The 26,794-nt window shown below is 41.1% G+C and overlaps 1 protein-coding gene across 7 annotated transcripts in view; it reads right to left on the bottom strand.

Annotated features, from left to right (window-relative positions):
* Positions 1-26,794, bottom strand: part of USH2A (usherin) — a gene marked incomplete at its 5' end in the record, with an annotated part of 433,145 nt that overhangs the window by 233,094 nt on the left and 173,257 nt on the right. For all 7 annotated transcript variants that reach the window (XR_014562720.1, XM_083732918.1, XM_083732919.1 and 4 more), the window contains 2 exons: positions 1,544-1,715; positions 3,609-3,768. Coding sequence is in view for 6 of the 7 variants with exons in the window: in XM_083732918.1 (XP_083589044.1) it covers positions 1,544-1,715; positions 3,609-3,768 (332 nt within the window). The remainder of the gene's footprint in view (positions 1-1,543; positions 1,716-3,608; positions 3,769-26,794) is intronic.

The raw sequence follows: 26,794 nt of genomic DNA, 5'->3' as shown, positions 1-26,794 counted from the left end.
TTAGTCTGAATGTCCTTGCTTTGGTGGACTCTGAGTCAGATCCTTATAGTTACTTGAAGGTAAATTATTTTCTTCGTGGTATAATGTGGTGTAATATTTAGAGCATTCAAGAGCATGTTGAGCAAAATGAATGCATACAGAGTGTCTACACATAAATGTAAATGTATTCATAATCAAGAGCAGAATATTTTTCTATGGCATTTATCAAAGCAAATGTCCTTATATAGGTATTACTATAAAATGATGAGAGTGTTTAAAACAAATAGGGACAATCTCATGTTTATATTCAAGGTATTTTCAGTTGTACCATGGAACTTAAGCTGTTCTGTAATCAAAAAAAAAAAAAAAAACCACACCAAAGGAAATGACTGCACAAAAGAACAGCAATGACATTTAAAAGACATTTTAAAATGCTGCCGGTTTGCAATAAACACCTTCCCCCACTTGTATTTTCTCAAACTTACTTTTGTGGGGATTTACAGAAAAATTTCACCACACCAAAAATAAAGAAGATATGGTGGAAATTGGGGCTTGGTTAAATATGAGCATCTACAGAATTTAAGACACACACAACACAAAATGCCTTTATGCAATAGTGATGTGTGAACTCCCTTGGCTCGTACTCACTTTGTGAACACATGAACAACATATCTAGTCTTTCTGAGTGTGTGCAGAAAGATGGCAATGGTCAGTGGATTAAGCAACCCTTCCCACCAGCCTCCTTGTGTTCCTCCACCCTCTGTGGACTCCTAGGCAATCCCCTGTACCTTTCTTCTCCCAGACTTGCCAGGTTCTCCACATACATACACATCCTCCCTCTGTTGGAGTACCTACAAGAATACTGCAACACCTGTGCCTGAGGTACAAGGAATGCTAGAAAACAAAGTTCACCAGAGGTCTTGACTCAGGAGTCCTTGAAACTATGCTTTTCCAATGAGCACTGGACTCTTGTGTCCCATGGCACACTGGTAGAGGGAGGGAGGAGAAACGGGAGAGCTTTTTGCCACCAGTAGCAGTGTCTCATCCATGCTATGAAGTAGGTTTAGGAGAAGGAAATGGAATACAGAAGAGGAAGGGAGAGCTAGTTTGGTGGCAAAGTGACTGGCAGTGTGTGAACTCAATACATGCCCAAGCCCAAATCGTTAAAAAGGCCAGGGCTTGTACCGGGGAGATGCTTTTTTTGAAACAAGGAAGGAGGTTGTTGCAAATTGAATTGAATTTCCATCATTAATTTGTAGTGAACTGTGGAAGTTATTTCATTTCTGTGATCCCCTCTGGAGCTTTGATGGAGTCTTCAAAACTATGCGGTGAGGAACTGGTTGGTTTTGCCTATCCCTTCTTTAAAAACAACAGTCCCTTTCTTTGGCATCAAAGTTGTTGCAAAACTTGCTTAAAGTTATACAAAAATTAAAATTATGCTTCTGACACTCTTCACAATAGTCAAAAGGAAGTATAAATATAAATACACATAAAAGTTATCTATTTGACTGTCTCATTAGAGTGTGTGTGTGTGTGTGTGTGTGTGTGTGTGTGTGCAACTTACTGCAAGCTTAATGAAGTATTCAGTACCAGGGGAAAGGTGTCGGATGGTATAGTGCTGGAAAAGATCTGTAGAATTATAGGTGACATTCCAAACTGTGGCATTTTTCTCATTATTGGCAATGTACAGGGTATAGCGCTGCAGGTTGCCATTTACATCCTCTGGTGCTTTCCACCTGAAAATAAAAGCAAGACATAATTGCATTCAGAAAGCAACTCACATAACTATTGAAATACAAAGTTTAAAGGGGGAAATCCTTATAGTAATTACTTAAAGGAGGAAAAATAATCTGGTCATCAAACAGTCTGGGGAAAATATTGAAGTAACACATGTGGCAACATGAAACATTCTTTAAAGGTAATATTTGTACTTGGAGCCCAAATGATTGTGACAATATCTTCAAGGTAAAAGCTTCATGCTGATGGTATCACAAGCATTTTTTTCCCCTATGGCAATCTTTGCACTGAGGCTGTGGCCATATGTAGGATACACTGATTGCATAAAGACAAAATGGAAATTAAGTTGGCAAGTGATAATCAAAGGTTCACAGAGGCACTAAACTAATCACTTGTATGCATTTAATCATAATAAATTTAATTTTTGTCACAAACCCTATCTATGATTGAACTCACTAGGATTCTTGCATAAACAGATAAAACATTTGTGTCATCTTAAAGGGGGGGGGGATTTGGCTTACCTGTGAATTCCCATTCTCCATGGTACCAGGGTGAGGCAGTGTTGCTTACTGAGAGAGATCCTCATCCTGGTCACCATTTGGGGGTCATCTTGCAAACAACAGCAAGAGAAGACTTTCCAGAACACCAAGAGCAAGCCCCAGATCCAAAGAAACATTTCAGGTATTAAGAGGTGCCCCAATGCAATTGCCAATGGGTTGTCAACAACAGTATGAACTATGCTAAAACTTAATCAGAACTTTAACAGATTTTTAAAAGAGAGAGAGAAAAGGAATATGCTAAGACAATGGCCACCCCTTATACATGAACTATCCAGAGTTACTAGAAGGTGGGCGACACTGGACCCACTAACTGAAAGGTTGGGGAGAGGAATTATAGAAACATCCCGTGTCAGTCAGTCAGTAGACTGGCCTACACTATGACCATGCAGAAGGAGAAACCACAGGTGAGCCCAGGTAAGATGGGGGGGGGGGGACTCTATTACTCAGATGTAGAACATAGGAAGTTGCCTTACTATAACTGGTAACAGGTCTCTAACAGAGGTCTGCCACATTTTTTATTTCTCCAAATACACTCCAAGCAGCTAACAAATGGTAATAAAAACAGAATAAAGCAAGCCATATATAGGTATATGTGCTTATGTGTACACACATAAGCACGCACACACACACACATTTAATAGTGACAGGCACTTTTTGTCAAATTCCAGCAGTAGAAAAATAACTGAACTGAGCCAGCAAAAAAATTAACCAAAGATGTTTTATTTGAAGTTTATAGAAAAGAAGTTCAACATAAAGAGTTGCATTTTAATCTGGTATGAAATAGAAGGTTTCATAAGGTTTTGATAGCTCAAATGTGCTCATAGCCTTTTCCTGGCTCCTTCTACTAAGACAGGCATGGGGAAACTTAAACCAACCAAGCTCCTTCAACTGCCCTCACCTCAGATGATTGGGAGCGCTCAGTTATCTCCTCCATTGCTGAGTAGCCTATGCGGAGGATAGCCCCTTTCCCAAATGTCATTGCAGGGGATGAAACCCTGGCAGCTGGATCTTTTGTAACCAGAGGCAGCAAGAATTGAATATGTGACCTTTAGGATCACTACTTGCTACACTGGAACCAATGGAAGCTTCAGTGCTGGTAGGGGAAAAACTAGACACATCAAAGATAACCTCACATTTAAAGTCACATTTAGTTTGAGTCAAAGTCATAGACTCTGCCAAGACCCCAACCAGGATTTCCCCCAACGAGGCAAGGACAATCTGGGAGTCCCTTGCTACCACATGCAAGTTGAGCATTCCTGGAGACCAAAAGAGAAGCAGCCCAGTTTGTCTCAAACTGAAACCACTGGTGAAAGAGGAAAGTCTATACTTAACTGTGCATATATTGTTTTAGAATCCAAAACAGTCAGGACCGGTGCATCCACATGAGCTGGTGGCAGCTGGGCTGTAAACAAGGTGACCTGGGAGCTGTTTGTACAGCCAACAATTGTGCAAGCAGTGACGAGAAACTGGTGCGCTGCAAAAACTCGTAATTCTACAAAAGGAGGAAACAGGTATGGCACTTAGTTTTTTCCTTAGGATTTCATAAAGGACTGGATTCAGAAACACTGAAAAGAATTATCTACCACGTATTTTGCACTTTTAAGCGGGATGGTGGTGGTGGAGTTAGAATATTATAAACACCGTTAGCATAGTTATTGCTCTCATTTTGTTCTATGTATCTTCTTGCAAAACTGAGCTACTGAACGAAAGAGGAAAATGTAATATAGAAAAAAGGCATATGCATTAATCTGTTTCATACTATTTTATGTATAAAACATAATGAACACTCCAATATATACATCAGTCTTAATACGCTCAAAGGGTTGTTTTCTCTCATAAAATGTGTTAGATATTACATATAGCTATTATGATATATTTCATAATATCTCATATGTGAAATTTCCCTGAGGTTTTGAAAATTGCAGCCTTCTGTAAGGCCCTGTCTACATTAGCACACACTTCCTTTCATATTTAGCTCTTCCTCTACTAGCATTAACAGTTTTTCCTGAAAACATACATTTCTTTATCTCCTAACAACCTTCTGGGTTTCTGGCTCCCTGCAATACATTCAGAATGTGTGCAGCTCATGTAGCTTCCAATAGCTGAGTTGTAAGGTTCTGTGGAAAGGGAGGGAAGAACTATGAAATGTGAACGTGAAGTAGTTGTGTTCCAGAATCATGGTGTACCTGAGACTAATATAGACTAAAAGAAATAAGCTGGCAAAAATAGCAAGATTGTCAAGGTGGCTGGGTACCATGGTGGAAATTCATCCCAAAAGAGGCTGGGGCAACCCAGCTAGTTGGGCAGGGTATAAATAATAAAATTATTATTAAAATGGAACATATTGGTGTTAAGAAAAAATGGTAGAAATTCTTAAGTCTTTAGTAAATGAAAATATTTCAAGTGCAAAAACCAAGACATAGTCTACAAAGGATGCTCACCTTTTCCAGGTGGGATGTGGTTGGGGCTCCTTGCCTCCATCCTGGCAGACAGCTATTGCATGTTTGCCGTCCATTTGGGAATTCCCCTGGCTGGCACAATCTCAAAGTGGGATCTCTTACCTGACCCCAGCTTCAAATGGGCCGATCAGAGCCCCCACCGGCTGGGCAGTGCCTCACTGGCTGGCCAGGGATTAGCTACTACCATGTCAGTGCCAGGTTTTGTAAACTAAGAAAATCTTTAATAAAAATAAATTTTAAAAGAGAGAGAGAGCTGGCTGTGCTTGCTTTCCACAGCCCTGTTGGCTGAAGAGAAAACCCTTTCACCCTTCCTCATCTTTAATCATTCATTTACATTTTAGGTCAACTTCACATTATTTTAACCATATTTCGCTTTTCAGGTTGCGGCTTTAATCTCATTTTATTCCCTAGGTTGTATTCTAACAACTTGGAAGACAGTCTTATCTCTTCTGCTACGGGTACTATTACACTGTTCTTTCGCTTTTATTTCTTTCTGGTTGTTGTCTTGGAGAGAACAGATGCCATTATGCTTTTGTCTGTACATAGTGTGTAAATAAATACAGTGGTACCTCGGGTTACATACGCTTCAGGTTACAGGCTCCGCTAACCCAAAAATAGTACCTCGGGTTAAGAACTTTGCTTCAGGATGAGAACAGAAATTGCGCAGCAGAGGCACGGCAGCAGCGGGAGGCCCCATTACCTAAAGTGGTGCTTCAGGTTAAGAACAGTTACAGGTTAAGCACGGACCTCCGGAACAAATTAAGTACTTAACCCGAGGTACCACTGTAGTAGATTAGCTCTACGATGTCTCACGCTTCTTGCTGTGCTATGCCAGAGGCTTAGTGTGCATATATCATTATGATGTATGTCGCTAGAAGCGCACTGGAAGAGAAGGGAGATGCCTTTTCCAAAGCTGCGCATCCCAGAAGACACTCGAGTTCCGGGGGCTTGCAGGCACCCCCAAGGGCATTTTTCCAACAGTGCTTCCTGACCTCGCTGTGGTTGCTGTATTCGGAGCCAGGAAGGAATTTCCCTGTAAACAAATTGGCTGGTCCAGAGGTTTGCCTTTCCCCAAAGCAAAACATCACAACTTTCGGAGGTTAAGGCATTGGGTGCAAACCTAGTCTTCAAGCTTTGGGTGAAGTGGTTCACCTGATCAGAGCTGGTAACAGGAAATATGATGTGTGGTAGAATGTTCTTGGTTCTGGCACCAGTCTTCTGTCACAGTGGTTTGGAGCCTCTTCAAACCTACAACCCTTCTTAATCTGATCATGCACCATGGAATCTACCCTTATATATCTTTTTAATCATATACAGATTTATCCCAGCCTTTCCTTTCTTTCCCTTTATTATATTTATTCCTGCCTTTCTCAGGGAATAAATCTGCTTTCAAGCCTAGCCACAATGGATTACTCACTAAGGAAAACAATGGTTGCATGCCTCTAAACGTATTGAAGTTTCTCTCATGTCTTGTGGCATGACAAGTAGCCACAAGAATGGGAGAGAGAAAAGGTGCCCACAAGAAGAGCCTAGGCTACATTTCCTACAACAGTGAGCTACAGAAACCACACATTTAAATCAAACCAGCATCAATTACTTGCCACATCTGATCCGATTTGTACTTCTTGTCTGATATTGACCTATTCAAGTGCTTCATAATGGATCAATTGCTGCTACAGATGCAGGTAGGAACATAAATCTAAATCCGGGGCACTCCCCTAAAACTCTAAGGTTACTGTTTGTCAAGCCCCTTCTGATTACAGCATCTTGTTTTCCATTTGCTTGATTGGGTTATTTGCATAAGAGCAAATGTAGGCAGTTGTGGGCATGAAAAACAGATCACTCTAAGATGCATTAGAAATGGATCCATGAGAATTATCCAGAGATGTGTTATGCGGAAATGCATCCCAGTATATGGAAACCTCACCAATTAACGTCAAATAAACTATAATTTACAATACAGATCACAAATTATATGCTATTTTGCAATTGATTTCATGCTTTTGTTGGAGGAATTTCATTGATCTCTATTTACAAAATGAACCAATAAGCAGGAAATGATTTTCTTTTAACTCTTCACAGAAATTGAACTGGTTTTATCACATTATTACTCACTTCCACATTAGTAAATTAAAAGTCAGCCGTTGCCCCTTTTAATTTGTAAAATGGCATATGTCTTATCAACACTATAATGCAGAATCTCTTAATTGTTTAAAATAATGGCATATCTCTGCCCATTATTTTATTCTTCTGAAAAGTTATGTCTTCACTTCCTACCATTTATTCTTTAACCCAGGAGGGCCAGAACCTGCCGGACTACAGCTTCCAAGAAGCCCAGTCAGCATGGACAGGGGGTCAGAGATTATGGGAGCAAACAAACACATACACAAAAACACACTTTACACTAAGTCAAACCACTGCTCTATCTAGCTGAGTATTGTCTACACTGACTGACAGTGGCAATCCAGTGTTTCAAGCAGACATCTTCACCAGCCCTACCTGGATATGCCGGGGACTGAACCTAGATCCTTCTGCATGCAAAACAGAAGCTCTACCGCAGGGCTATGGTCCATCAACCATCTGTACAATAGCTAGAGAGTCACAGCTCTGCTTTAACTAAAAAGGTAAAGGTAAAAGGAACCCTGACCATTAAGTCCAGTCGTGACCGACTCTGGGGTTGCGCGCTCATCTCACTCTATAGGCCGAGGGAGCCAGCGTTTGTCCGCAGACAGCTTCCGGGTCATGTGGCCAGCATGACTAAGCTGCTTCTGGCGAACCAGAGCAGCACACGGAAACTCCGTTTACCTTCCCGCCGGAGCGGACCCTATTTATCTTCTTGCACATGACGTGCTTTCGAACTGCTAGGTTGGCAGGAGCAGGGGCTGAGCAACAGGAGCTCACCCATCACAGGGATTCGAACCGCCGACCTTCTGATCAGCAAGTCCTAGGCTCTGAGTTAAGCTTCAAATGTTTACCCTACTTTAACATGAGATGTGCCAGTTGCTATGAATGCAAAATATGGGCAGAAGTCTGTTTAAAGACTGCTGATGTCTCAAAGCTACTGTTAAGAACACCAGGATATAAGAGTAGCTCTGTTGGATCAAGGCAAGTGGTCCATCTAGTCCAGCATCCTATTCCCACAGTGGACAGCCACATACCTGTGGGAAACCTATGAGCAGGACCTTAGCACAAGAGCACGCTCCTTCCTGTGGCTTCCAGCAACTGATATTCAGAAGCTTACTGCTTCCAAACATGGAGGCAGAGTGTTATGTACTGAAGTTCTCACCCTGGGCTAGCAGGGGGATACTGTAGATAGTTTTCACTCAGGTCCCTTATGCAAATAAGGGATTGAAAGTGAAGTTCAGTGATTGGATAGTTACAGAAAATGGTTACTGTTGCGTTCTAGTGGAGCTCTATATAAGCAGGCTGGCTGAACCCTTCAGTTCAGTTCTGTTCTGGCCTGTGAATAAACAAGAGCTGTTGAAGAATTGCTGTGTCGTCTGATACATTCACCCACAACTTAACACAGAGTATAGCCATTGTGGTTAGTAGTCACTGATAGCCTTATCCTCCATGAATTTGTCCAATCCAAGTAATCCAGATGGCTGGCTGTCACTCTTTCTTGTGGGAGCAAATTCCAAAATTTAATTCTGCAATGTGATGAAGAAGTACTCTGGTTCCCTAAAGGCACCCCTGTTACACCTCTGTGGAGCTTCTAGAGAAAACAGGAATGCATGTGTGGCGGAGGTTTTCTCCCAGAAGCACATGGTCGACCCCACTGGGTTCCTATCAGGCAGAATGTGGGCTTCCTGAAGCTGGATACCTACTCTTACTTGTAAGCAATAAAGCTGTGGCCTAATCCAGCCCAATACCAGAATCCTGCGTCTATTCTTTCGGCCCTCCAGTCACAGACATCATGTTCCTGTGGCAGCAAGAACAACCATAAGATTACAGTGGTACCTCAGGTTACATACACTTCAGGTTACATATGCTTCAGGTTACATACGCTTCAGGTTACATACGCGTCAGGTTACAGACTCCGCTAACCCAGAAATAGTGCTTCAGGTTAAGAACTTTGCTTCAGGATGAGAACAGAAATTGTGCTCCGGCAGTGCAGCAGCAGCGGGAGGCCCCATTAGCTAAAGTGGTGCTTTAGGTTAAGAACAGTTTCAGGTTAAGAACGGACCTCCGGAACAAATTAAGTTCTTAACCCAAGGTACCACTGTATAATCTCTGGGACTGCATTCCTATACACATTTACCTAGGAATAAACGTTGCTATACTTAATTGAGTTTTTCAGAGTAGGCATGCATACAATTGCACTATGGATCTCTTTATTATGTAGGTAAAGGTAAAGGTAAAGGTACCCCTGCCCGTACGGGCCAGTCTTGACAGACTCTGGGGTTGTGCGCCCATCTCACTCAAGAGGCCAGGGGCCAGCGCTGTCCGGAGACACTTCCGGGTCACGTGGCCAGCGTGACAAAGCTGCTCTGGCGAGCCAGAGCCGCACACGGAAACGCCGTTTACCTTCCCGCTGGTAAGCGGTCCCTATTTATCTACTTGCACCCGGAGGTCTTTCGAACTGCTAGGTTGGCAGGCGCTGGGACCGAGCAGCGGGAGCGCATCCCGCCGCAGGGATTCGAACCGCCGACCTTTCGATCGGCAAGTCCTAGGCGCTGAGGCTTTAACCCACAGCGCCACCTGCGTCCCCCCTTTATTATGTAGACACATTCCTAAACACAACCCTAACAACTCCCCTGGTAAGGGAACTGCTTTTTCTTTTTTCACTATCCATCATGTATATGCTTTCCGAAGAATGAAGGGAGGGGTTATAACTCTGCCCAGCATGCAGAATCAAGACTATAGGTTACGAACATTTCCCTTTGGTTAATAGCACAGCTGGTGGAACACCAGTGGTGATTGGTTGTGTACAGAGTGACATCAATGTAATAGCTCCTGTCAAAAAACTGATGTGCATATGAAGTTTCAGAGACTGTTTTTATGGTGTCACTGACACCTAAACCATCGTGATATTGTGTTAAAATCTAGTGAACCTTGGAAGCTATAAATAATGCTTTCTGAGGCATCTCTAGGAAGAATAACAAAGGCCTCAAATGTTGTTTTAAAAAAAATTACTTCCATATAACAAAATAAGCCACTCTAATAATAATAATAATAATATTTTATTTATACCCCGCCCTCCCCAGCTAAGGCCGGGCTCAGAGCTCTAGAAGTGTGGGAACATGTTCTGTATATTTAGTGATGAGGAAAAATACTTTTTAAGGCTTTGCTTTCTTCTGCATGCCTTGAAAGAAAACTGAAACACAGTCTAAGCTTATGTATATTCAGGCTTTGATGCTAGAATTGCTAAACATTCTGCAGCAAAATTTTGGCTGACCTGAAGTTGAAAAATACATGTAAAGAATTTAATTAAAATTCAGAAACTGACCGTATTTTTACAATTTGCTTAAAAAAAAAGTTGCAAATCAAGATTCAAATTCTTAGCATCATTCTGATGAAGCAGAGCTAACCTAAATGTGGTTTATCTATGTAAATATCCATCTGCATAAGGTTCATATATTGGCCTCTACCGTTAGCCATATTTTTCAGTATTAAATCTGAATTTCCTTGCATGGCTGGCTTAAATGAGGTCATTACATCGCTATCCATGGCTTAATGAATATTTCTTTGCTTTCTCATTTCAATTAGTGTGGAGTCAAACATACTGGTCCCAATCCTGAAATGTCTTTGCTTGCATATAAACAAAGAGCAACTTCACTGAACTCAAAAGGATATGCATAATACCAAAGTAATTTCAACCTTAGAGCTACTATTAGAAATCCTGCTTTAGAGACGACCATTTTGGACAATTATTTTACAATTCTGTTACATCAGGTTTATATCACTATAAATGGAAAACTGCTTTACTAATCGCGGCAAATCTGATTCTTACATCCTCATACAAAATACGCTTACTTGGAAGCAAAGTCTATTCATTCAGTTGATCTGACAAATCAGATCATATGGGTCAGGTAAAAAACACTAAATATGGGGTTTCTTTGAGTTTTGAGAGTGAAAGCATGCCAAAATGAGAGGTGCCAGGTTTTAAACAGAATTAAGGGAGCTTTGTATGCTATGCTTTATACATCAGCAGAACTTCCATGTACAAAACACCTGCACATTTTACAGAGTGAAGAATGCAAACCTGGGTAAAATGTGGCAACGGTTTTTAAGATATTCTCAATAACTTTTCCAGTTCACTTCATATTATTTTTTTACAAGTATGTGGCGAGTTGTACATGTGTGTCCATATCACACTTGGCAGGGTGAATGCAACAAATTGTACTCCAATGTTGCTCTGTCAGTAGTTAGCTATTTAGTAAATTTATAACCCACTTTCGAAATGGGCTACTTAAAGCAGCTCACAGCATATGTAAAAATGTGTGGGTGCATTATTATTATTATTATTATTATTATTATTATTATTCATTCATTCAATTTATATACTGCCCTTCATCACAAGATAAAAATACAGTGGTACCTCAGGTTAAGAACTTAATTTGTTCTGGAGGTCCATTCTTAACCTGAAACTGTTCTTAACCTGAGGTACCACTCTAGCTAATAGGGCCTCCCACTGCTGCTGTGCCGCTGCCTCACGAGTTCTGTTCTCATCCTGAAGCAAAGTTCTTAACCTGAAGCACTATTTCTGGGTTAGCGGAGTTTGTAACCTGAAGAGACTGTAACCTGAAGCGTCTGTTTCCTTGAGGTAATAAAATGGCACACTTAACAGACCATTGGTCTTATAATCAACTCCCCCTCTTTTTCCTGGAATAGTTCCTGCAGGGCAGTTGGTAGGTGCTGGGCAGGGGGAAGCCCAGCTGGGACAAGAGCAGGCTGCTCTCCAAGTGCCACACCAGAGAGGAGGACTGGAAGATGGTGAAGAAAGAATGGTCCTTTTCTTATGCTGCCCACCTTCTATGGAATGTTCTCACCAGGTAGGCCCACCTGGTGCCAGCTTTGTCATCGTATCGGCACCAGCCATTTTTTGTTTTCCCGGGCAGCACCAATGGTTGGATGTTTATATTCTCTTTTTACTTGTGGATCTGTATAATGGCATTTTATGCTCATTGTAAATAGCTTCTTGACTTCTGTGTGGGAAACTTTATGTAAATAAACCTAATCTAACAACCCAATATTGTCTTTGCCTCCCTCCCTGCAACGTATGTGGAACTCAGACTCTCCTGCTTACAAGATTAGCTCTCATAATTCCACAGTAATAGAGACTGGCTATGGTTCTTCGGTGGAAGACATTCTGTGCATGTTCAAAGGCATTCTCACCCTAATTATTGTTTTGTATGCTCCCATTTTGGCACTGAAAATAGGTTTCCAGCTAGCCTTGGCTTCCTGTGCACTACAAGCAGTAAATTAGGACTGAATGACAGAACAAAGGATGGTGAAGCTGTAATGCAATCTATCATGTTCTACTGTTGTAGAAGTAAGCAGAGGTCAGCCATAGCTGAGGATTCCATTCTAAAGCACGTTTGGGGAAATGCTCCTTTCACATTCTATTCAGCTGAACAGATTTACCTGTTCCTTGATGTGCTACAACCTTGTCCTGACAAGCAAAATCCAGTTGCATAATCCAACACCCAAACAGTTCACACATCAAACAAGAAGTGTAAAATAAGAAGTGAATAAATAATTGGCACCGAGAGAAGGCAAATGGGAGCACCAAACTCAGTAGGACTTTTCAAGCGTTCCTGCTGAACACATACACAAAAACCCTTGATGACTTTTTCAAGTCTCCAGAACAAATGTTCTTTTAACAGTAGACTACCTCCCCCCCCAAAAAAAAATCAAAATTCCCCATAACTTTTTTGTTTTATCAAATAGGTACATGGAATTTGGAGACTGAGTAGCACCTCCTGAGGGGATTAACCCAGCTAAATTACAGATAGTTGGGTGCAGGAATTTTGTGCTAGACACAAGTAAAGTCTGTTTTTTGGGGGGGAAATAAAGAACTAGCAAAATAAAGTAATAGTAAAGACAGAAAACAGAACGCAGCTGTAAACAAAATGCAAACCTAACCTTAAAAATCAGGGCCAAAATGGTGGTGGTGGTAAAAGAAGAGAAATATGAACCTGCCTATGTAACTAAGACTAATGACTCAGTCACACAGCTGCAAATAAAATGTTTTAAGTGTGTTGTAAAGTGCATTAAACAAATGTTACTCTAGATGGCGATTGTGAGCTACGGCAAATTCAATATATTTTTTCAAAACTTTTTTTAAAAAAACATTTTTACAACGTTTCTAGTGTGTGTGTGGATTCCACCTAAGACATAGAAACTGAAGTTTTTGATTTTTTAAAATATTTGAATAAAGATAGGACTGGGATTGATAGGGAAAGGATGGAAAACAAGAAAGGTATATAGATTAGAAAGGCTAGGTTGGGTGCTGAAGGATAAGACAAGTTGAACAAATGCCACCAAATTCTTTTTAATGTTCAAGGAAGTCCCCTACCTCGCACTTCCTCCTTATTACTACCTATGTTCAGGAATGCAGTAGTCATATATATCTCTTGTGTACAAAAGATACTGGAGCTATAACTAAAAACAACTAATTTTTTAGGCAGTATAGAAATAATATACAGGCAGCGACCATTTTAGGCATGTGCAATGTGTGTGCAACCATACATGCGCACACTGGTGGAGGAAGGGGGGTAATATCACTGCGCCCCCCCCCCCTGGGATGCTCACCCCGCCCCCATGGAGGGCTAGCTCCCTGCGGGTATGCACTGACCCGGGTCCGGAGCAGCTAGCTCCGCCTCTGCACGTGCATCATATCAAACCTGGAAGTGACCTGAACGGGATAGGGTGGAACAGGCTGTTTGCAGTCTTCTTCTATGGTATTTCAAATATATGCAATTTCACTTAAACGCGCAGTGCCTTGGAATGTAATCCCCATGTAAATTGGGAGTTTCCTGTAATACATACCAGTCTTTTCTGGACCATCATAGTACAGAGCTCTGGTTGTATCCTCAACTGGGAGGAAGTGGCAGATAAAGGACAGTCAGAAGAGACACAATGAGCTGCGCTGAAAACAGCTACAACTTTTGATTGCTTCCATTGACTTAGTGTGAAGTAGACAGAGAGGCCAGTTTGATGTTGCTGTGACTGCTCTAAGGGGAAACCAATGCCTACCTGCTGCATCAACCAAGGTAGAAATATGCTACAAGACAGCAGATAGCGTGAGCTTCTCCACGTTGCCCATAGACACAGTGCATTGGAGTCCATATGATGTACTTGCCTGTACACACACAGGCTTCTGTCTGCTTAGCTTATCCTGAAAATATTTCCCTGCTTGGTTACCAAGCCCAGTTGTGATGTTATGAACACTAAACTCTTGAACTTTATTTAAAAACACAACTTACTGCTATGATGAAAGTAAGAATCCATAACCAATGTCTGCCAATCCCAAAGGTGTGCTTAAAAAAGAAACAAAATTTTTTTCCAGTTCCATTAGTCAGCAACCAACCTATATCTATGGTAAAGGAAGACAAATCCTCTTCATTAAGGGTAGATTGTTGAGGGAGGCAAAATGAACAATGGCCTTTTGCCTGGATTGGGGTTTCATTTTAATAATAATAATAATAATAATAATAATAATAATAATAATAATAATAAATTTATACCCCGCCCATCTGGCTGAGTTTCCCCAGCTACTCTGGGCGGCTCCCAATCAAGTATTAAAAACAATACAGTGATAAATATTAAAAACTTCCCTGAACAGGGCTGCAGTTTCACAGGTGTGAACTGAACTAATCTCCAGGATAGTCCCACCCTAGGAATCCTGTTCCCATCCCAATGAGTATTGGGCTGACTAGCTAGAAATGGACTAGCTTTTTAATGGAAGATGAGGTCAACATCAAGCCACTTATAACCTGCTCCTCTTCCCCATCCGTAATGGACTCAAACGCCCCTGCCAGAAGGTAGGCAACTGCTGTTTCCCCATCCATATGCAATATTGTTCCTTACTGCGTACTATAAAAGTGGGCCGGTGGGGATTAAAACCAGAGTGGTTAAGATACATTGTGTATATTATTTCAGGATGAATACTTTTTTTCTGTTGACTTTCTCTTGCAACACCCCCTGTGCAGCCCACCTGTGAGCTGGGGAGAACAAGTTTAATTTATCATTAGCAGTTTATATGCCCTTTAATTGGAATCAATGTGCTAGCCTAGGCAAATTGTCTATGTAGACTCCCCTGAAATATCTGCATACCTTAAATGGCATGATAAGCTTGCTCAAAGGAGGCAGACAATTTACATTCTACCGGTGTGTTATAAATAAATAATAAGAACAGATTAGAATTATGCATTTACGCCTAGTAGTGAGTGTGAGATGCATAATTCACAAGTGGAGAACCCTTAAGAGACTTCTGAATTCCCCAATCTGAAGCATGCAGATCAAGGGATATTTTTCAATTCCCTCTGTTCCATGCTTCCGTTCTTTTTGCTCGCTTTCCTGGGGACCAAGCAAGGAGCTTCCTGATTACTTCTTATCAATTAAAGTGAGTTGTTAGAACAGCTTCCTCTTTTTGGAAACCGGTTAAACAAATATTTTAGTGTTCTTCGAAATGGCCATATTAAGCCATCCCAGACAGTAATACAAGAAGAACTAAATTTGGAAGAAACAAACATGGCCCATCCTAAAACATTCAAACACTATATCCGTAGGCAGTTTATTTATTTGTATGTTTCATTTCTTCCAAATTAGGGGTAGAGGTAGTGTTGGACTGCAACTTCCATCAGCCCCACCCAGCATAACCAATAGTTAGGGATGGTGGGAGTTGTATCCCAATACCTGTGGGACATCATATTGGATAACCCTAAAGAGTTCAACAAGGCGGTGTCCATAATCTTTTATCCTGCCAACAATCCACTTTGGTTAATTTTGCTTAGAGATAGTTAGTGACTGGCCCACAGTCATCCAGTGAGCTGTAGGGCTGAGTGGCAATTTGACCCTAGGTCTCCCTGGACCGAGTCCAGTGTTTGCATTCACAACAGCACACTGGCCCTCCTTGAATTTATCATACTTAGTAAGGATTTGTTCCACTCAGCCATGCAACTCTCTATTTTACATTTCCACAAGCAATTTACCTCTGGTTGCATGACAGAACTAACATTATAAGGTTCATGCTTCTCCACTTCAGTGTTAAATCCCCACACTAAACATTAACTGGGTCTTTTTCATAGTACAGTGGTACCTCGGGTTAAGTACTTAATTCGTTCCGGAGGTCCGTTCTTAACCTGAAACTGTTCTTAACCTGAAGCACCACTTTAGCTAATGGGGCCTCCTGCTGCCGCCGCACCGCCGGGGCATGATTTCTGTTCTCATCCTGAAGCAAAGTTCTTAACCCGAGGTACTATTTCTGGGTTAGCGGAGTCTGTAACCTGAAGCGTATGTAACCTGAAGTGTATGTAACCCGAGGTACCACTGTACTTGTGCAACTCCCTCTGTAAAGAGACACTTAGCTGGCTTACTCATTGAATAAAAGAATCACAGAATTGTAGAGTTGGAAGGGACCACAAGGGTCATCTAGTCCAACCCCCTGCAATGCAGGAATCTTTTGCCCAAAGTGGGGCTCAAACCTATAACCCTGAGAATAAGAGGAACACTGTGAAAGTTTATTTCACCATGCACTTAGTTTGTGTTGTACTGTTAGATTTTATCTGGCCAAATGAACGAAGTCACAGAAACAAATTGTAGAAATAGCCAATTTTATTAATTTATCAAGTTCAGTGTTGTTCCACCCTGTCTGGATCCTCAAATACTTAAAAATTTAGATAACTGAGGGGTGTAGTAAGATCAACAAGGGAGTGAAAAACTTTCATGCTCCCATCAGCGCAGCCAAGGTATTCTCATTAAATATGGGTTCAAACTAGAACCCATATTTAAAGATACATTATCTGCAGATGATACTATTGGAGCTAAAATCACATTTACCATTTTGTGAATGAAGCATTAGACACCAGATGAACAACCCTACAGGATATCTGATCTATAACATGATTTAATCTCTTACTAAGATTTGTCTGCACTGGGAATCAGGGAGGGGAACAGTGTAGAACACACCCATGGGTGAATGGATAGGCAGAAGACAGAGTTCCATAACTCCATTATGACTACGGAATATTCATTTTTCTTATATAAACCAATGCTGAATTGGAAGGGCAGAGACGTGGCAGTGGATTCATCAAAAGAGTAGCTTCTGTAGTCTCTTTGGTTTGACAGGTACACTAGAATTGTAATTATTGACGTGTCTTCTAGAGAAGCATCCTCTGGGACTACTACCTTAAAGATATCAGATTCCTTGTAATTTCACTAGTTTCATCTAGCTGAAATCAATCATTTAGTCCCTTGAAATTTCCTTTGATCTTTTGGAAATGCTTGGTACCAAAATTTTACCTTCCACTTTTTAAAAACTTTCCCATACACCAGAAACAGTTTGCTTTCCGGCTTTCTAGTTACGCTAAAGCACCATCTTTTTTTTTAAAGAAAAGCACTCTCATATTACTAATGTGTAGGTGGACTTTTTCACCTTTTCATTTTTCTTCTCCCTACGTTTTATACTGCTTTGAGCATTTTCCAGCATTGTTCAACTGCCATTCACTGTGAGTTATATTTGCATATAAATTTAAACAGAAAGACTTCAATTATGCATAGATTCACATTCCTAGTGCAACTTAACACTACAAGGAAAAATGATTGTGTGCTGTTGGAACAATCATATTAACTCCTGCCAACAACACAACAGGAGTCCAAAACATTTCAGCTGACAGAAGGAAAAATATCATTGTACCCTAATGTTTAAAGAGAGCTATGTGTGTCTCAATTATCCAAACACCCTAAATATCTGACACATGGTGTGCCTTTTTCTATGCATCTAATTAAAACCAATTTTAAACTGATTTTTGGGATGAAGATTTATAATAGTGTAAAATATTTTAATATGAAAATGAAGGCCGCTTGTACTGAATATATAGAATAATTCACTGTTTGATCAAACATGATTACACATGAGTATCTGCATCCTCCTCATAATTTAAAAAAATCAGTGCATATTGTAGATGACAGTGGGGGGGGGGTGAACCAGAGGCAACTTTCAGTTGAAAGTTGATTAGCAAAGACTTGCTCCTACAGTACTTTAGCATTCAAAGTATCTCCCTACAACAATTATATGTCAGTATTATCTGCCTGTTGCAGAAGGGAGACTGAAGCGGAGAGAAAAAAAAGAGCTTGCCTAAGACCGCTTGTTGATTTCATGGCTGGTGTGAAATTTTAACCAGAGACTTCCTGCATCAGGGTGCCCAGTCTATTAAACCACTATCTTGCACTAACTCCAGATACAGGAGGTCAAGCATTGTGTTGTCCCTATAACTCAGAAGGACATCACAAATGGGGAACCTTTGGTGTTTCAGAAGTTGTTGAACGCCCATTAGCTCTAGCGGGCTTGGGCAATGGTCAAGGACTGAGCTTCAGATCAGCAACGTTTGGAGGGCCAAAGGTTCCTCACATCTGATTTATATCATTAGCTACTGACTGTACTGTTGCACCAAGCCACATTAACTAGCTCATAATGAAGAACTTCAATATGCCTACTTGGCTATGTTCAGTTCTGCCACCCCAGCTTGTGAATCAGTGTTCATGTTCTATGAAGAACCTAAGGTGCTCACTCAAGCTATTTTGTTGGCCTAGGCAAAATGTTATTGCATTTCTGTCCCTTGCATCTTGTTGTACATGGCAAGGTAAGGGATCGTGGTTCCTCGAAATGTTTTCCAGACTGTACCCTCTTTGCCATATTCTACATAAATGAATGGAAGAGACTGGCACAGAACAAGGGGAAAGGGGAGTGATCAGAGATGAGAGAGGCAACATCTTGTTCTAAAGGTCTGGAATGGGTGGTTAACTTGTGTTTCCCCAGAATATTTTTCTCATTAGGTTGGAGCTGTGCAATTCTGCCTCCTCGGCAGTTGCCTGCTCAGTACCAGTAACAAGTCACACAAAACTGGGGTCCATCTTACAAAACTTGGAAAACCTTTTGAGGGATTTAAGGGATTTAAGGATGAGTGTGGGTGGTGGTGGCAGAAATGCAGAACCAAGGGACGGTTCATATGTTTGTTCCAACTCACACCCACACTTCAAAACAAAGTAATTTCCCATAAAATACTTTTGTGCGGCAGTGGCTCCATTTATAATTTAAAACTTACTTGGATCACAGGATTCATCAGGAATGTTGAGTCGCCAAAGTAGCAGAACTACAAAGCTCTGTAATGGAAGCATTCTGTAAGAGCTGCCTGATCCCAACAGACAGTTTACAAGCATTGTAGTCCCTAGGTGGAACCACAGAATGGCAAATATGTACCAAGCAATAGCTTGGTCCCTCTGTCTAGATTAAAGCTGGTTGATCTAATAATCAAAGACCATGTACAGAACCAACTCTGTGTTAAGCAAGCTTAATCCTATTTTAAATCAATGGGTGAAAGCATGCTTAGGTCTTGTGTTTGATTGTAACCACAGTCCCACTAGCTGTGTGCCTCATAATTATCATAAAATTATAAGATATTTCAGGGCATGCTTTTTAGCTACGGGGTCCACAGCAATACAGTCTCATCAGCATTAAAATCTGCTTTTTCTCTAGCTCACTATTTTTTTTTCTACTTACGTCTGCAGACCTCGTGTCACTAAGTACTTTGCTGGGATGATTAAATAACAACACCATTCCTTAAATTATGAATCCAGATGTTTATTTACATGCCACCATATACATTTGCTAGGAATGGCATAAAAAGAAATCAATACCAGCAGGCTGAAGTTGCATTTACACTGTGCATCTGCAATAATGGAGTTTAGTATTTGCAGTAATGCCATCATTGGAACAGTAATGAACTCTCTTTCCTCATCTCCTTCATGATAACCATCTAAAAAGATTAAGTTTATGCCTTACTTAAAGAATGCTAATCTGATGTTTTTCTTACATACTTCAATTTATGTTCACTTAATTTTAGTGCTTGTGCACTATTTATTCTTTTTTGTAATACATCATCTTTAACTAGAACCAAATTTATATGGTAAGTATATATCCGTATGATGGCTATGAATATATCCATCCCATAAAATTGTAACAACTTTTGAAGCTAAACTGCAGGTTTTGCAATAAGCTTTGATCAGAGGAAGACATATAACACCATATTTTAGAGTAATAGTTGAACATCATGGGAAACAGAACTTAACTTAAATGCTATGGGGCTTTATGTAAACAATTTGGATGATTGGTACAAAAACCTAGTTTCAACCTTAGCTGTGCTTCAGTGCAGGGCAGGGATTGTTCAAGCAGCAAAACACAGCTATAACTCTCTTTACAGCTCTTATGGTCTTTTGCATCTAAATATACTGTAAATTTGAATCAACAAGTTTGGCTAATGCATATTTTTGTTTGTTTGTTTGTTTTTGCATATTTCAGAACAGGGATGGGGAACTTTTGGCCCTCCATATGTTCTTGGACTTCACCTCGAGACAGCATGGCTACTGGTCAGAGATGACTGAATCTGCAGTTCATACATCTGGAGGGCCAAAGTTTCTCATCTCTGCTTTGAAATGTAAACCAGCAGGTTTTCAAAATATGAGGATACTTCTCTAACATTCTGGGTGGGATCCATGGCAGCAGCTATGCTACTAGTTCCACATGCCAAAGCAGAGTGTGCATCTTGGGCTAAATTGCGTTCCTGTGTTGACTTGCAAACCACTTTGGGCTTCAAAGAAAAACAATCAAAATCCCACTGTGTGCGAAGCCTTTGTCCTCACCTGAAGCAGCTGTTTAGATCCTGCCCTCACTGTCTCTGAACATATAATCAAACTAAGAAGCGTTTTTCCCCCAGCATCCAGATTTAGGCATGCTGGTATATTATCAAAGCGTATATACCTTGAATCTTGTGGCATGCAAAATTGCCTGTGCTATGTTCTTTGTTGCTACTTAATAAGGCCAAGTGGGTACTTTTCTTGCCGGACAGTTGCTATATTGATCCCTTACCAGAAAGCTGATACTCAGCTGCTCTCATCAGCCAGCTATATTCCACATAGCAGGAAATAAAGGTCTTGCCTTTCCTGGCCTTAATTTTCATTCATGAAGAAAATTATAGTTCTGAGTGAGAATTCTTTTCTTTTTTTTCCCCTCAATAGAACCGAAATACTGTTAGAGGATGGGTCTAATATCTTACAACATTTCTACTTCTAAATTTCAAAATGAAATTGTAAATTTGAAAATGGCACAGGCTTAGTTTATAATGCTTTTGAACGTCAAAGTACTTTAAGTTTTTTGCCTGATAAAAATAGCAACCTTGAATCATGCTGTCAATATCTAAGAAAAGTATAAATTCCCAGGAGTGTGTGACCTGCTGAGGATTTAAACTGGCAAGTGACCTGGAGCAAAAGGACTAGGAACCATACCCTTTAAGGGCCAAGTCATCACATTCTTTATAGGTCCCAGCTGCAATGCCTTATGTCCAACCTAGCACATTCACCATGACCTGGACACTATGCAGATATTAAAGACCCAAGAGCTTGGTATTTTATTAACTCTGCAATTCCTACTTTACTTTATTATTTCCATTTAAAGCAGATTTTCTACTCAAACATTTAAAAAATACAGAAGGAAGAATAATGGAGCTCTTCATAAAATGTAGCTCGAGCCTTGGACAGTTAATACTTATGAACACATATATTTTTTCTAAAGGATGGGAAAGAGTTTAAAGAAGATAGCTAGCTAATGCTTGGTTAACATACCTCTGTAATACTATTATACCACAGTATATTCTGTTGCTTAATGAGAGAGAATGCATAGGACATGTTCTAGTAGAGCCAAATGAGAAATTTAGACACGGCATATGAATGACCATGCTTCTCAATTCAGTCGCACAATTTCCAGTAACTTCACGGTAGCAGAGAATGGCTCAGGTTCCCTCCAGAAACAGCTAACACTTCCAATGGCTTCAAGGGTGATTTGCGTCCTTCAGCAGTAAGTGGAAACTTCCATATAATGTGTAATATTATTCCCCGTGTGCCTCACAGGAGAATACTGTTAAATGTTAAATCTTTAGAGGACGATAATAAACTATCGCTTTTGGGTCTCTACTACATCCACTGGTTGTGTTGCCATCATTCATTACCATCCTAGACCAGGTAGAGTCCCCAGTGCAGCAGGTGTATTTGATGTGATACACCTGTAATGTTCAGTTACAGCCCAGGGGTTAACAGCCAGCCAACAATAATTATCCTGCTATATAGGTCACAGTTCTTGTAATATCTATATATTACACAGTGCCTGTAATATCTACACTGACAACATTATTTTCCTTCAAACACAATTCTTCATTTCCAGTTTACATTCCCACTTCCCAGTACAACACTCTGTTTTACAGCATTAGCCACTGCCCAGTAATTCTAGGATCATCTACTCTGCAAGTTGTTGCTTACTGTGCAAACTAATTAATGCAATGCTTTTGATTCCAGGAAATGTAAAAGAAACTACAGAAAGACCCTACCATGGAAATTCAATTTTTAGAATGGTTCATTTTTAAATAGAATCTGAAGCTTAAAAGAGCTCGTTAAAGCAGGTTAAAAGCAACATGTTGCTTAAAACCTTAGAGTGGCATAACTGAAAACATAATTAAAATAGATATGTAAATTCCTGTTAAAAGCAAATACATGTAAAAGCATCTAGGTTTCCCCAGTTTAGCCTCAATATCCTGCTTTAGAGTTTCTATAGCTGCTGAGACATTGTTTAAATTCTGGTTGCAATGCTGTACCGTAACAACATAAAGCAGTGGCTTTCAACCAGTGTGCCATGGCACCCTGGGGTGCCTTGAATGATGTTCAGGGATACAACCGGCAACACTGGTCTCCCCTCCCTCTTCTGATGCCCTCTTGCATCTCTGCCTCCCATAGGCTTGCATGGCTGTGTTGCAATGGCCCTGACTACAAGCCGGCCAGTGGATGCTGAGCTGAGGTGGCCTCAGAGTAAGCAAGCAAGTGGGTAAGGGAGCCCAGCCAGTCCTTGCTGTTGGGAACAGACAGACAAGTGGGAGGCTGGACAGGAAGGCAGGCACTGTGCTGGCCTTTCTTCTGCTTGTTGTGTGCAATGCTTGCCTGAGAACCAAGTGTCTGGAGCCAAAGGGCAGCCTTTCCATTATGCAAGCCCGGCAGTGCCCATTCAAGGCGAGTAAGTTGATGACTTCACCTTCAACCAGTCTCTGTCAATCTACTAAGGCTGGGGGCATCCTCTTCCCAGGTCCCTGTGGAGTGGCATCAGGAAGCACCTCTCTTTGGGGACGGGGTGCTGGCTCAGAGCCTGGAGCACTCCCAAGGAGAGGAGAGAGGAGTGGAGGCTGAGGGAACACTCCACAAAGGAGTGTGTTCGAAAAGGCATGAGGAACTGCCAGCTCTGCAGGCAAGGGGTAACATAACTGGACTTTTGAGGCTCAGAGTGTGTTTCCCCACGGAGGAAAGAATGTAGTTGGTCAAGCGAGCCATGGACTCAAAAAGATTGAAAACCTCTGACATAAAGAGACAGATGAGGCCCAGCAATTCTCATGTGCCTCAGAAATAATCTTCCTTCCACCATCTTGCTACCATTGTTGCAAGCACACTTTGGTGAAGAGAAGTAATGTATTTACATGGGTTATTCCATTTTACCTTCAAAGAACTCTGTAAAGTAGATTAGGCTGATGGATAGCTGTTAGTGGGACCAAATTTGCTCCACCCTGATCCCTTACCTGAAGGATGGTTGCATTGGCATTTGGTGTGGGACAGGAGAACAAATTAAGGCCATAGTATGCCTCCGTAGGGTATTACAGGGTTGTGGCCACACCACAGTCATCACCTACAGCTACAAGATTGGGAGTGGTCTGGAGTGTCCCTAGGGCTGGGCAGGTACAATAGGGGAAATGCTCTGCTGCAAGGCCACTTTGTACATGTTCAGCCCCCACATACCCCAAGGCAAGGTGGGAGACGTACGCCCAATCTTAGCTTAGGTAGTCACTGTATGCAACAGTTGACCTACCCAGGCGATGTGAGAGGAATGCTTCCCCTTTTACACAATGAGTAAGGTCACCTGCTCTCATTGTTTGATCAGCTCTTATTGTATTTCAATAAATATGACCATTCCAAAGCTCTGTCAAGCTGGAATCACCAAATGCTGTGCATTCCTCCTTAAACCCTAGTCATCATCATTTCTATACAGTACTGTTTTTTCCAGATTATGATCTAAGTGCCTCTCAAATACAAATAATCATTATAAATGTACAACAAAAACACAATAGTGTCATAATCCAGAGCTGCAACCAATATATGAAGTTGCCTTTTCTTACCACCCTATGGTTGTGAATGTTCTGACAAAGGTTTTGCTAGATTTTTGGTAAAACCTTTTTGTGTCATTATCTCTGTGCTTATTTTTAGAAAGTGTTTTCCTCGTAGCCAAGTGCTCAGCAGTCGAGGCACAGACAGTGTGTGTGTTCTCCCCTGGATCATTATGTTACCCAAATCTGATCAAAGGACAAGGGACTCCAGAAGCTTGTCCAGCTGTGGTCTTATAATAACACCATTAGGTTTTGCTCCATAATCAAGGCCCCTAAAAGTCAACGAAGCTTTGGGCTTAGTATCTGCGACAAGGTTAACTGAAATCTGCTGCAAGGATAACTACTTTAGCAGATTGTATCAGCAGGAAATATTTAAACACTATTTAAAAGGATTTTAAATAAGGAGATTTTATTTAACACTGCCCAAATGCATGGCTAGAGGAAGTGATACAGCAGACATGCCACAAATAGACATACGCCTCTTCTCTACTGATCCCCATAATGTTACACCAAGTAAATGGCCTAAATCCATCTGTTTTCAAGCTAAAACACTGATATGCCAAACTCAGCTAGCCCGATTTGCCCTTTGATTTCGGGCATGCTGAATCTGCATCCCAGATCTGTAGAATTAATGACACTCAGCACCGATCAATGGCGATGTCACTGTTGTCAGTCAGACTATGCCATCTTATGTTTGCATTATAACTCTAAGTGAGATGCTTGATTATTCCATAAACCCAGCATAATCAACCCATTTTAATGGTAGGGTGTTAGTGGTGATTTAGTTTCTTATCATTCTCACAAACCTTAAGCAATAAAAAGGGAAGGTTGTATGGTGCATTGTGAACACATGCATGATGTTCTTTCTACATATTGTAGTTATATGTTTGTGGGAAGAACCCTCCTAAACCTAAGAAATTAATGTCACAATCTACCTAATATTTGGGATAGGAGGGGAAATGTAAGCTGCAGAACTGTGTCAGACAAGGAATCCCTGAGCTGGCTCATGCCTGGCCAGGCTAGTTAAGTGCAGAGACCTTAAGAAACAATACTGGGGCATTCAGGGACATTGTCCTTCCCACACACACACCCCGGCTCTGTGGAGTGGACAGAGAGAGGAGAATTGGCAGGTTGCCAAAGTGATAGGGGGGCATGCTGCCTTGGGAAAGAAATGACTTTTGCAGAAAGGTCCAAGAGAAAGGTTTTGAAACATGATGACAAAGGTAACAGGAAGGAGGTTTGGTTTTTGATGAGGGGTGTGCTGGGAAGGAGGAGTATAACCAAGGCAAGAACTATCTTGGCTGCTGACTGGAGAGGCTGCAACCAAGAGACTGGAGAGCATGTGTGGCTGCATTGGATTCAAGCTGGCTGAAGTTGTGGGAGAAGCAAGGAGAGGCACTCATAATGCTATGGACTCTTCCTCTCTGTGCAGATCCAGGTGTATATGGGTGTAAAATAAACCAAATAACTTAAAACGCTACAGCCTCCACAGTTCCCTGAATACACAACTGGAATCCCTGGAAGCTTGCTACTGCATGGGAGAGATCAGGGTGGTATGTAACAATACCATATTTACTCAAATCTAATGCTCACCTTTTTTGGCCAAATTACATTGTGAAAATTAAGGTGCACATTAGATTCGATGGCACATTTACATTCGCCAGCAAATACTTTTTTTGGTTTCAAGGTTCTGAAAATTGAGGTGCGCATTAGATTCAATGGCACGTTAGACTCAAGTAAATATGGTATACTCTGGTGTTAGTTGTCATAACAACACCTTTCAAAATCAAGGTGTGTTTGTATGAATTCATCCAAATGGTGAATTTGAGGTGTGTGTAAATGGGCTATCATTTCTAAGGCACATGCCCAATCTAAACTATGCATTAATTTGAAACACATGCCAAGCACACCTTCCCCTTATTAGTGTATTCATGCTTGGCTCCCCCAGTTTCATAATGTGAAATAATGTATCTGACACAACAACACAACCAGCCTTCTGCACTGGAGTTCAGCCCCATAAATATTTCCTCCAAAGAAAGTCTCACTGAACTCAATATGAGTTTACTCCCAGGAAAGCACACATAGGATTACAGTTGGATTTGGCCACAGTTTTTTCCTCTTCTTCTCCCTTGATAAAGAGTCGGTCATCTAACCTCCACACAAACTTTGAGCTAACAAATTAGGATAAATCTTCAACAAACAGCTCACCTGGGAGCCTAAGAATGATCTTTTTCTTCTCCTGAGAATGAGCCTGGCTAAACTCAAAGCAATTAAAGTTAACATGGACAACCAGTGTCAGCCCCAGGATTTTGGGGGTCATTGAGAAAGATGCCTTTAATAGGACCCATCCTCCACATGGGGCTACCTCCTCATTGCTGCTGTAACTGCTCTGCTCCCTATACATTTGTCCCATCGCTTTGGGTTCAAACTGCCCAGTCACCACCACCCCGGGAGATGATAAGAGGAACAGACACTATAGTTATTGCTTCTTGCTTCTGTCACCGCTTGCACGCCAGCAACAAGTCTAGATAGTTTGTTTCTTACATCCTCCTAGATTCAGTTCTTTAGTCACAGTGGCCTGAGTCCAAAGAACTGTACAACTAGTTCCACATGACCCACAAGGGTTTAGCTTTGAGTTTCTCGAATA

This window comes from Podarcis gaigeae, assembly GCF_964106915.1.
Source record: "Podarcis gaigeae genome assembly, chromosome: 3".
NCBI lineage: Eukaryota > Metazoa > Chordata > Lepidosauria > Squamata > Lacertidae > Podarcis > Podarcis gaigeae.
The sequence above is the reverse complement of the archived record's forward strand: the minus strand, read 5'-3'. Positions and strand labels throughout refer to the sequence as shown.